Source organism: Neophocaena asiaeorientalis, unplaced genomic scaffold (assembly GCF_003031525.2).
Source record: "Neophocaena asiaeorientalis asiaeorientalis breed wild unplaced genomic scaffold, Neophocaena_asiaeorientalis_V1.1 scaffold655, whole genome shotgun sequence".
Taxonomy (NCBI): Eukaryota; Metazoa; Chordata; class Mammalia; order Artiodactyla; family Phocoenidae; genus Neophocaena; species Neophocaena asiaeorientalis.
The window spans coordinates 268,016-280,786 of record NW_020171857.1 but is presented as its reverse complement, the minus strand read 5'-3'; the positions used below and the strand labels follow the sequence as shown (position 1 = coordinate 280,786).

At 41.3% G+C, this 12,771-nt stretch overlaps 1 protein-coding gene across 2 annotated transcripts in view; it reads left to right on the top strand.

Annotated features, from left to right (window-relative positions):
- The window catches only part of GABRA5 (gamma-aminobutyric acid type A receptor subunit alpha5), a 99,388-nt gene that overhangs the window by 59,130 nt on the left and 27,487 nt on the right, over positions 1 to 12,771 (top strand). For both annotated transcript variants that reach the window (XM_024741770.1, XM_024741761.1), the window contains one exon: positions 490 to 572. In XM_024741770.1, coding sequence (XP_024597538.1) covers positions 490 to 572 — 83 coding nt within the window. The remainder of the gene's footprint in view (positions 1 to 489; positions 573 to 12,771) is intronic.

Below are 12,771 nucleotides of genomic sequence, written 5' to 3'. Positions count from 1 at the left end.
GTGGCACGTGGGACCTTCCCGGACCGGGGCACGAAGCCGTGTCCCCTGCATCGGCAGGCGGACTCTCAACTACTGCGCCACCAGGGAAGCCCCACACTTATATTTTTGAGCTTATAAATTATTTTAGAACATACATATATTTTCAGCCTTGTCAAGGGAAGTTTTTTTTATTACTGTGGGTAAGTGATGGGAGAATAAAAGAATAAATTATCTTTAAAGGCATCTCAAATTGCTTTACAAGCGGTAATGTATGTACAGACACTCACCAAGCCACAGAACTCCTGAGTAGATTTGATTTAAACCTTATTTCTAAATGATATTCATCAACAATGCAATCCTATGTAATTTGGTGGGACAGTTTAGACAATTTCATAAAAGATAGTAATTAAAATAATGAGTGGAGTGCTTAATAAGGCTTTCAAAACGTGGTGTCCAGTAAATAGCCAGAGTCGGTGAGTCATTGAAAGGTCCCCATCTCTTGTTTTTCAGCTTGACCATCTCAGCAGAGTGCCCAATGCAGCTTGAAGACTTCCCGATGGATGCTCATGCCTGCCCTCTGAAATTTGGCAGCTGTAAGTTTTTTTCACAAGTAAGAATCATGGATATATTTTGAGGGTTATGTCCCCCAAAGACAGAGAAGCATTTATGTTCTATATGTGAGTAAGAATGAGATGAGCTGCAGTCTGCTTGGGAAGTCTGGAGAGTATGGTGGGACACACACCAGGCTGGTTTCCTTGCTTGTAACTGAGAACGCAAGTGGAGGCACTTGCCTGTTAGGGTATGCTCCTCGGGAAGCAGTACCCTACCCCTAGACCTGCACCAGGCAATTCTTTCTTGTCTTCACTTCTCAGATTGCAGGTCACCTGCTCCAACAGCCCTTAATGACCCAATTTCGGTTACCCACCTGATAACTCCTTATTGCATGGTAGTTATTGCTATGTTGAGTCACTTCTCAGATGTCCCATATGAACATTTGATTATTTATATGTGGGTTATTTAATTTTTAAACAGTTTTGGGATTTTCCTGTTATCTTTCTGTTACTGATTTCTGGTTTAATTCCATTAGAGTCAGAGGACACCCTCCGTATGGTTTCAACTTTCTTTACATTTATGGGGGTTTATTTCATGACTCAGAATAGGATTCATTTTGATATTTGTTCTGTGAACACTTGAAAGTCATGTGTACTTTGCAGTTGCTTGGTGGAATGCTCTACAAGTATTGATTAAATCCTGTTGATTATGGTGTTGTGAGTTCTATATTGTTTGCTGATTTTCTGTCTTCATCAATTGTTGAGAAAGAGGTGCTGAAGTCTCTGACTGTAATTGTGCAGTTGACTGTTTCTACTTTCAATTCAGTGGGTTTTTTGTTTCATGTATTTCTCAGCTGTTATTTGGTGTATACACATTCAGGATTATAATTTCTTGTGGATGAATTAACCCTTTGTGATTGCATAATGTTCATATCTGTCTCTGGTAATTTTCTTTGCTTTGAATTCTACTTTACCTGAAATCCACATGACCACTCTTTCTTTCTTTTGATTAATATTTGAATGATGTATATATTTCCATATGTTTACTCTAAGCATCATTACGTTAAAATGAGCTTCTTGCAGATGGTGTATAGTTGGGTCATATTTTTTAATTCACTTTGCCAGTCTGTATTTTCAATTGGTGTATTTTCATAATTTACATTTTATGGAACTATTGGTATGTTATGACTTAAGTTTGCCATTTTATTTGATTTTTTGGTCTTCCATTCTCTATGTTTTCCATTTCTCTATTTTCTTTTTCCTGACTCCCTGTGGGTTAGCTGAACATTTATTATGATTCCATTTTTATTTATTTACAGTGTTTTTGTGTATATCTTATTGTACATCTTTTATTTTATTTATTTATTTTTGTCTGCGTTGGGTCTTTGTTGCTGTGCACGGGCTTTTCTCTAGTTGCGGCAAGTGGGGGCTACTCTTCGTTGCGGTGCACAGGCTTCTCATTGCAGTGGCTTCTCTTGTTGTGGACCACAGGCTCTAGGTGCACAGGCTTCAGTAGTTGTGGCACATGGGCTCAGTAGTTGTGGCTCACGGGCTCTAGAGCGCAGGCTCAGTAGTTGTGGTGCACGGGCTTAGTTGCCCTGCAGCATGTGGAATCTTAGTTCCCTGACCAGGGATCAAACCCACGTCCCCTGCATTGTAACAGATTCTTTACCACTGGACCACCAGGGAAGTCCCAAGCCATTCTTTTAGGATAGACTGCTGGCAATAAATTCTCTTAGTTTTTCTTCATCTGAAAATACCTTGATTTCTCCCTTCATACCTGAAGAACATTTTTAATGAATATAAGATCCTGTTCTGACAGTTCTTGCGGCATTTGAAAAATGTGTTACTTTGCTGTTACCTCCATGATTTCTGATGAGGAATCTGCTATAATTCAAACCATATTTTCTTTATAGGTGAGATATCTTTTCTCTCTCTCTTTTTTTTTTTTTTTTTGCAGTACGCAGGCCCCTCCCTGTTTTATCTTCCCAGACTGGGGCACGAACCCGTGTCCCCTGCATCGGCAGGTGGACTCTCAACCACTGCGCCACCAGGGAAGCCCTCTTTTCTCTCTTGTTGCTTTCAAGGTTTTTTCTTTGACTTTAGTTTCAGAAGTTTGACTATGATGTGTATTAGTGTGGATTTCTTTGGGTTTACTGATTTGGGATTTACTCCACTTCTTGAATCTATAGATTTTGGTCAAATTTAGGACGTTTGACCAGTTATTACTTTGAATACTTTTTCTGCCCCATCCTCTTTCTCTTTTTCTCTCCTGACTCAAATGACATGAATATTAGATCTTTTGTTGTATTCCCACAAGTACTGAGGCTCTTTTCACTTTTTTTTCTATTACATCTGTGTATGGTCACAGGCCCCTCCAGATGGCTGTTCCCTTGTTCTCTGTATATCCCTTGCCTGACCAGTGCCTACTTCACCTACACCCTACTCATATGACTGACCTACATACCTGCCCCAGGTCCCAGCTAATGACTGTTCTAGCTTTAGGTAAGAACTCTCCACTCTGCTTATCAAAGGGGTGGTGAGGGACAGACCCCTCTGCTGGTTTCCCTGGTAACCAATGAGGTAACCTGATATAATTTCCCCCTATAACTGGCAATCTCTCCTTCCACCCCGGGAGCAAAGACGGCCTCATGTCCTGCCTGCCATCCGCCAAATATGGTGGGGTGTCACTCCAGGACCTTGCTTCAGAGGTGTAAGTTCCCCCATCCATTAAACCATTGATGTTTCTGTCACTGGCTCTTTCTTCAGTCTTAAGGATGGGCAAGTAGAGGCCTTGTAGACCTGCAGGGTGCAGCCCAACAATCCGTTTTTCAGATCACTTAATTTTGATTGTTCTATCTTTAATTTTACTGATCCTTTCTTTTGTCCCCTTCATCTTTCTGATGAACTCATTTACTGAGCATCTTATTATGGTTATTGTTTTCTTTAATTTTATGTGTCAACTTGACTGGGCCACAGGATGCCCAGATATTTGGTCAAACCTTATTGTAGGCATGCATGTGAGGATATTTTTGGATAAGATTAGCATTTAAATTGGTTGACTGAGTAAAGCAGATTGTCCTCCCTAATGTGGATCGGCCTCATTCAATCAGTTGAAGACCTGGATAGAACAGAAGGGCTGACCTTCCCATGGGTAAGAGGAAACTCCTCCTGCCTGATTGCCTTGAGCAGGCAATGTTGGTCTTTTCCTTCCATGAAAACTGAAACAGCTCTTCTTGGGTCTCCAGCCTAACAATTCTCAGACTGGAACTACACCATCTGTTCTCCTGGGCTTCAGCTTGCTGATTGCAGATCTTGGGACTTCTCAGCTCCCATTATTGTATGAGACAATGCCTTATAATAAACCATGTATGTATGTGTGTGTGTGTGTCTCTCTCTATATATATATGTATATACGTCTATATATGTAAATATATGTATATATGTCTATATATGTCTATATATAGAGAGAGAGACACACACACACACATACACATATATGTATATATATCCTATTGTTTCTGTTTCTCTGGAGAACCCTGACTAATACAGATTTTGGTTATGAGATGTGAGTGCTACTGTAGCAAATACCTGGAAATGTGGATGTGGCTTTAGAACTGGGTAATGGATAGAGGCTGGAGACTTTTGTGGTGCATGTTAGAAAAAGCCAAGATTGCTATGTAGGGACGGTTGGGTGAAACATGGATGTTAAAGGAGATACTGGTAAGGGCTCAGAAAGAAAAAAAAGAGCTAGAGAGAAACCTTTCTTCTTCTTAGAGAATACCCAAAGAATCATGAACAAAATGCTGGTTGAAACTTGGATGTTAAAGGTCTTCTGGTGAGGTCTCAGACAGAAATGTGGGACAGATTATTGGAAAGTGGAGGAAAGCTGCTGCTTGTTATGAACTGGCAAAGCACTTGACTACAATGTGTTCCAGTGTTTTGTGGAAGGTAGACCTTGTGAACAATGAAATTGATTATTTAGTTGAGAAGATTTCTAAGGAAAGTGCTGGAGGAGTGGCTTGGCTCCTCTTGACAGCTTAATAGTAAAATGTGAAAGGCAAGAGCTGAATTAAAGAAGGAATTGTTAAGACAAAAAATGAAAAAAAAAAAACCCAGAACTTAAAGATTTGGAAAATTCTCATACTCATATTGCAAAAAAAGAGGAAGTTTCTTCAGGAGAGAACACCAAATAAAAAGGTTACCCGTGGTGTTATTGGCCATCTCAACAGAAGGCAGGTAGAAAGACCCCAAAGGCAATTCAGAGACCATCAGGGCTGCCAGTCCCACCCCAGGTGCTGAGTGCACAGGCCCAGGGGACCAGATGGCCTCTAATTGGGCTTCAAAGGGCAGAGCTGCCACCTAGCAGAGCCCTGGGTGCCACGCCTTGCAGGGCAATGGGCATGAGGCTGCTGCCTCAGAACATTGAACCAAGGAGAATTATTCTCAAGCCTTAAGATCTAACGGAACTCGCCCTGCTAGGTTTTGGACTTGCTTGGGACTTGTCACTCCTTATTTCCTTCCACATTCTCCCTTTTGGAACGGGAATGTCTATCCTATACCCATCCCACCATCGTATTTTGGAAGCAAATAACTTGTTTCACAAGTTCACAGCTGGAGAGGAATTTTGCCTCAGGATGAATTGAGTCTAGGTGATATTTAGATGAGACTTTTGACCTTAGATGCTAGAGTTGATGCTTGGAATGAGTTAAGACTTTGGGGATACTGGGATGAAATGAATGTATTTTGCATGTGAGAAGGACATGAATTTTGTGGGGCCAGTGGTAGAACACTATGGACTGATTATGTACCCCCAAAATTCATATTTTGAAACCCTAATCTCTATTGTTACTGTATTTGAACATAGAGCCTTTGTAATTAAAGTTAATTGAAGTCATAAAGGTAGAACCCTCATCTGATAGGATTGATGCCTTTATAAGCAAAGGAAGAGAGAAATCTCTCTCTGTCTCCACATGCATGCAATGAAGAAAGGCCATGTGAGAACACAGCGAGAAGGCAGCCCTCTGTAAGCCAAGACAAGAGTCTTCACCAGAAATTGAATCTGATAACATCTTGATCTTGGACTTTCCAGCCTCCAGAACTGTGAGAAAATAAATTTTGATTGTTTAAGCCAATCAGTCTATGGTATTTTGTTATGGTAGCCCAAGCAGACCAACACAAGTGCTAAAACTTCTCTTTGGTTTTTCTTTCTCTCTTCTGTTTCTTTGCTGAGACTTTCTATTTTTTCACTTGTTTCAGGCATGTTTGTAATTGGTTGTTGCAACATCTTATGGTGGCTGCTTCAAAAATTCTTTTTTTAAAAGAATTTTTAAAAAGTAATTTTTTAAAAGGTAATTCTGACATCTCTGTCATATTTTCTTTGGCACCTATTGATTTTTTTAAAAAATTCAGTTTGATCTTCCTGGTTGTTGTTAGGACACATGTTTTTTTATTGGAACCTGGACATTTTGTGCATTATGTTATGACAATCTGGATTTTACTGAAACCTTCTGTTTTAGCTAGATTTTTAAAACCACTGCTCTGGCAGGGAAAGGTGCAGCACAGCCTCATTACTGCCAGGTGGGCTTCCCTTCAGCCTCCAGTGACACAGGGATGACTGGACTCTTGCTCCTGCTGGGTGGACACAGGACTCCGAGCTCTATACAGGTCTTCACTGACACCATGTGGGGGAGGGTGGACTTGGGGTGGCAGGAGTCTGAGCCTCCGCTAAACTTCCCGTGATGCAGCCCCAGCAAGGAGCAGGAGGACATGCTCCTACTGATTAGGGTGGGAGTCCAGGCTCCCCACTTGGCCTCTAGCCCACTACAGAGAATTGGCATCAGTGCTGCCCAGCAAGGATGAAAGCCCTGCTCCCTCGTGTTGGACCTTTGCTGATACCTGCTGAGTGTGAAAGCCTAGGCTCTCCACTCTCTTTGCTGGCCTGGGGTGGGGTAGGGCAACATCTTTTCGGTGGTATTTGACTGGAGTTGGGTGATATTTTCTGTCTTTATAGGCTGACCCTTTCCTGCTCCTTTCATGTGGTGTCCAGAGTTAATAGTTGTTACCTACTAACAGCAACTCAGCCATTACTGGCAAGGAACTTCCTTCAATTCTGAGGGTTTCCTTTTATATTGCTTCTATAATTCCAAAGGGATTTGGGGGATTAGGAGAAATAAGTATGTGTGATGAGCCAAAAATTAAGTTGGATGGGAATAATTCATTTTTTTCAAACTATGATCTTCAAACGCCATGGAGAGATAAAACATACATTTATTTTGGGGAAGTAGTATAATGGAAAGGGACTCTCACTAGGATTTATTTAAACCACTTACTGCCATCAGATAGCTGTGCACATCAGTAGTTGGGACAAAGCCTTCAAAAGATCCCTAGGGCACCTCACTTGGGAATCACTGATTCATGTCTCTAAGAGGAAAATGAGTTGTGTAACTTAAAATTATGCTACTCTTTGTACCTGAAAATTATGCTCTTCATTTGATCAAAGGTAAAAACACTAAAAGTCAAAGACTGTTATTTTTTCATCATTAGTTAAATAAATTCAAGTCAATGTGATATTCAGATTTAATGGCAATGGTGTGCAGGGCAGGAGCACAAAAGCAATTTTTGGTGAAAAAAAGTATGTGAGCTTTTAACCCTTCTTCATATCATCTCATATTCAACAACTCACCAGCTGCAGTTATATCATTTATCATATTCAAAGCTAAAATATGCATCTGATAGGATCTTTTCATTTCAACATTCAACCGAACAAAACAACATCAATTTATATATATATATGTATATATATATACATATATAAATTTATTCATTTCTTGAACTCCATAGAGAGAGAAAACCAATATAACCATTTCTTCAACTCAGTAGAGATATTGAAGTCTCATGCCAAATTTCTTTTTATCTGCCTGATATTTGAAGACTGGTTTGAAATAGATGAGATCGCTTATTTATATTTGCTCTTATTATCTTTACTATGATATACAAGGCAGTTTAAAAGATTTTCCTGATATATCATGTTTGCATACAATTGATCAAAAGCTAGAAAACTGCATAAACTTCACCTTTCCTCAGCTTGTATGGTTTCAGCTCAGGACTTAATAGGTTTAAGAGAAGAAATGCTATTCAATGAAGTGTTTTTCTTACTTGTCTTTCATCTTTTGGATTTACTAAAAATAGCTGCTTGGCCAAGTAGTTCACTTCTACCATCAGCATCAGAGCCTGCAGAGGCTAAATGTGATAGTATAATGAGTTTCAAATTACCCAATCCAACAGTTCTCTGCTATTAGGAGACAAAGCAATGCAAACAGTCGTCATTATTCTAACGAGCCACATGCTCTGGCTTCTCTAATGCAGAGCTGGATTAACAGACATTTCTGTTATTGCTATCTCCTCTCTCAAGAATTCAAACAGTTGTTGAAATTAGCCCTGGCTTATAGATGGATACTTCCCAGTACATAAGGAAATTCCTTAAATATAATGGCATGGCTTACATTTGGAAGCAAATGCTTAAACAAATCAAGACCATTTAGAAAAGAAAAAAAAAACAATTTTTTGTTAATTTTATTTGTGAAATCGTGCCTTAAGTATTAGATTAAGTCATGAGAAAACATCTGGATTCATGAAAATATATTCTATATTAGACATGGACACTGTTTTGGTGGATCTCCAGTAGAGAGAATTTCAGACCGTCGGGGGTAGATGTCACGGGGGTAACCTGTCAGCACATTCAGATATGTGGGATTACAACTCCGCTCCTGCCTTGCTCATGCCCAATATGGAGAGACTCAGCTCACCTGTTGGTGGTCTAGAGCGCAGGTTTCGGAGTGCCTGATGTGAGGTCTTAGAAATACATTGAAGTTTTGTCTGTGTTGTGCGTTAGTTACCCTTGATTACTATCTAACAGCTATGTCGGGTGTGCTCTGCCCTCAGCACTCTGCTAGGTGCAGTGAGAAAAAGAAGCTTGACCGGTGCTCAAGGAGCTGATGATGGACATGTTAGATAATCAGGTTAAAACCCTTGTGAAACTGAAGGCCATTTGGGGAACCTCCTCATGGGGGTCATATTTTGAACTGAGCCTGGAAGGATTTGGATAGAAGAAGGCATAATGGAAATAAGGACAAAACACAAATGACAGGTGATCAGTTAGTGGAGGACACCCTTTGGGGAAGTGACAGGACAGTGTTACAACCCAGATAGGAAGGGCCTTAAATCCCAAAGTGTAAAAGTAGTAGGCAGAGCAGTGATGTTGTGGAGTAAGGGATGTGCTGAAATCACTAGTTTGGAAGTGAAACCAAGCACTTGGAATGCCATGAAGCAGTAGAAGTGATGAGAGCGGAGAGCAGGGTGGTGGCTGGTGTGACAAGTGGATTTTGAGATGGACTCTGGGCGTGTGTATAAGAGTCAAAGATGGCATTATGATTTTAAGACCAGGTGACTTGGAAAATACTATTTTCTATGAGAAATTGGAAGTAATTGGAAGGAGCTGCTGATTTGAATGTATAAAAAGCTAATCAGTTTATGAGAGTGTAAGAAAGTGCGTGGAGGGATTTCCTCCTCATACTCCTGGCCTTTGACCTGCCTCTCACTCTTCTTCACAAAGGAAGCAGCTTTTCTGCTGGGAGGGTGACAGTCCTTTGTCCTTCTTTCCTGATTTGGTCCCATTTAAGTCTATAGACACAGAGAGCACGGTCTCTTGACTCTCCCTCAGACCAGCCGGGACAGTGACCCCAAGTAATTTTACAAGGACCTGACTGTGGGGTGGTGATGGGCCATGTGACTAGCAAATCCCAGGCTTCCAGTGTCGCTTCCTGGGTAACAGGGCAGCCGTGTTATCTGTTCATCTCCATCTGCAGAGAGCTGCACTCACTTCCCAGTTGATTCTGGGCAAGGAAAGTGGCCTGGCAAAGCCCCACTGATCTAATTGTTACCTGCTTAATTGAAAGCAGGGATATTGGTTGTGCAATAGGCCATTAGAAATAACGTAACCGCAGACATTTATATTTTACAAATTTTCTAATTTAGATTATGGAATCAATGTGTCAGGTATTGACTTGGTTTTCAGCTCAAGAGACTGAGACTCGGTACCATTGAGGATGGGCAGGTCACGCAGGTGATGGGTGGTGAGGTCACCTGGGGAAGGTACTCAGCCCGTTCCCACCTCCAGTTTTAGAAGAGGGAGGAAGGCTGAGGACATGGGTGTCAGAGAACTCAAATCCTGTACGTTTTGCAAATCACCAAAATTCCAATTACATCCTAACCTGCATTTCTTCTAACGCCAAAGGCAGTGAATGCACAGAGTAAAAGAGGTTTCCTCACTGGTTACTGGCAGTTCCTGGGTGTCCAAGCAGCCTGTCAGATAAGACTAACCAGTGGTCCTCACACACTGGGTTTGCTTTTGACAGACAATTAGAAAGTGAATTCGTGTAGAAAGATCTTCTCATAAGACTGGATTTGATACCAAGCAAAACTTCTTTCCAACCTATGGCTATGTTTCTTATAGCTACTATTTATTTATAACTGTGTGTCAGGCATGTGCTAAATACTTGACATTCATGAATACACTTTACCCTTAAGCACCCCTAGGTGTTTCCCTCAATCTGCAGATGAGGAAGTAGAGCTTTGAGTGTAAAGAGGTTGTCGAAGATCATCCCATAGTGAAGGTCAGACATGTTTCTCTTGTTGTTAGGCAAAAACTCATCGCTTCTAAAAGGCCTTGGAAATAAGGGGTTGATGTGCCATTGTGGCCTTTTATTCAGGATTTGCAGGGCCAGAAGTGGACAGACAGGAAGTGTTAACCCAGGGACAGAGCTGCTCTGAAAGCAGTGATGAATTCCCAAGTTAGTTGTGGATGAAAATGTTTCAAACCTTCTTGCCTGGCTCCGCTGATGTGTGGTTGGAGGAAGGCAAGCATTATGTTTCTGGAGCTCTAACTCATGACAGATGATGGCAACATGGCAAACTTGATGGCCTTCTTTACTGTCGTCCCCAGGTAAGAGATGGGCTGCCACACCTCTGACACACAGAGAAGAATTTAGTGTTGCTAAACGCCCAAGCAGAAAGGCACATGAGTGCCTCATTTATTCCCATCCTTAATTTGATGGCAGAGCAGAACTCACGGTGTTGAACTGACGTGCTGGAGGCTGCGCTGCCTCTCGTTGCTGCTGTTATCAATGCCATTAACATCATCAATATCAATAGGCCATTTAATACTTACAGTTTAAAAAACCAGAGGATATGAATTATTAATATACATTGTAGGTGACATTCATACATCACTCTGTGATTTCAAGTAACTTTTATCTAGTTATAATTATTATTTTATTGGGTCCTTATTGTAAGATAAGTATTATTATCCACCCCCACCCCACCCCCCACCAACAATGGAGAAAGAGGCTTGGAGGACTGGTGCCCAGCGAGCCTGCAGGTAACAGAGCCAACCTCTCCCCAGCCACTGATCCCTGCAGGACAGACACACTTCCCTGGTCAGTGCTCCTCTTAGCCCCAGAGCTCAAGGACAGCCACCCCCAGTCCCACTGAGGAGAGTGATGCCCAGCCTGCAGTCAGGACCGTGTCCCCGGCAGTCCAGTCTGCACTCCCACGTCTGTGCCTCCACCACTGTACAGGTCCCACCTGCATCCCCACATTCTCAGTCGACGTCCCTCCAGGCCACCCGAGGGGTCACCTGCCCCACTCTCCCAAATGCCTCATTCGTCCCGAATGTTCTCCCTCTTCAGTGTGTTGCCAGCTCTTTGCCCTCTTTCCCGTCTTCCTTGAGGATGCTGGGCACTGAGTAGGTAGCTCCACAGGGGACGGGGAAGGGGAGAGGGGAAGCATAGTTTTCTGTGCTCCGTACTCTTTTTATTTTTTTCTATTTCTTTTTTTATTGAGGTATAATTGACATATAACATTATTTCAGGTGTACAACATAATGAATTTTTTAACATAGTTTTACATCTTTATTGGAGTATAATTGCTTTACAATGGTGTGTTAGTTTCTGCTGTATAACAAAGTAATACAAAGTGATTCAGTTATACATATACATATGTTCCCGTATGTCTTCCCTCTTGTGTCTCCTTCCCTCCCACCTTCCCTATCCCACCCCTCTAGGTGGTCACAAAACACCGAGTTGATCTCCCTGTGCTATGCGGCTGCTTCCCTCTAGCTATCTATTTTACGTTTGGTAGTGTATATATGTCCGTGCCACTCTCTCACTTTGTCACAGCTTACCCGTCCCCCTCCCAATATCCTCAAGTCCATTCTCTAGTAGGTCTGCCCTACTAGATGTTTATTCCCATCTTGACCCTAGGTTCTTCATGACCATTTTCTTTTTCTTTTTAGATTCCATATATATGTGTCAGCATATGGTATTTCTCGTTTTCTTTCTGACTTACCTCACTCTCTATGACAGACTCTAGGTCCATCCACCTCACTACAAATAACTAAATTTCGTTTCTTTTTATGGCTGAGTAATATTCCATTGTATATATGTGCCACATCTCCTTTATCCATTCATCCGATGATGGACACTTAGGTTGTTTCCATCTTCTGGCTATTGTAAGTAGAGCTGCAATGAACATTTTGGTACATGACTCTTTTTCAATTATGGTTTTCTCAGGGTATACGCCCAGTAGTGGGATTGCTGGGTCATATGGTAGTTCTATTTATAGTTTTTTAAGAAACCTCCATACTGTGCTCCATAGTGGCTGTACCAATTCACATTCTCACCAGCAGTGCAAGAGTGTTCTTTCTCCACACCCTCTCCAGCATTTATTGTTTCTAGATTTTTTGATGATGGCCATTCTGACTGGTGTGAGATGATATCTCATTGTAGTTTTGATTTGCATTTCTCTAATGATTAATGATGTTGAGCGTTCTTTCCTGCGTTTGTTGGCAATCTGTATATCTTCTTTGGAGAAATGTCTATTTAAGTTTTCTGCCCATTTTTGGATTGGGTTGTTTGTTTTTTTGTTATTGAGCTGCATGAGCTGCTTTTAAATTTTGGAGATTAATCCTTTGTCAGTTGCTTCATTTGCAAATATTTTCTCCCATTCTGAGGGTTGTCTTTTGGTCTTGTTTTGGTTTCCTTGGCTTTGCAAAAGCTTTGAAGTTTCATTAGGTCCCATTTGTTTATTTTTGTTTTTATTTCCATTTCTCTAGCAGGTGGGTCAGAAAGGATCTTGCTCTGATTTATATCATAGACTGTTCTGCCTATGTTTAACTCTAAGA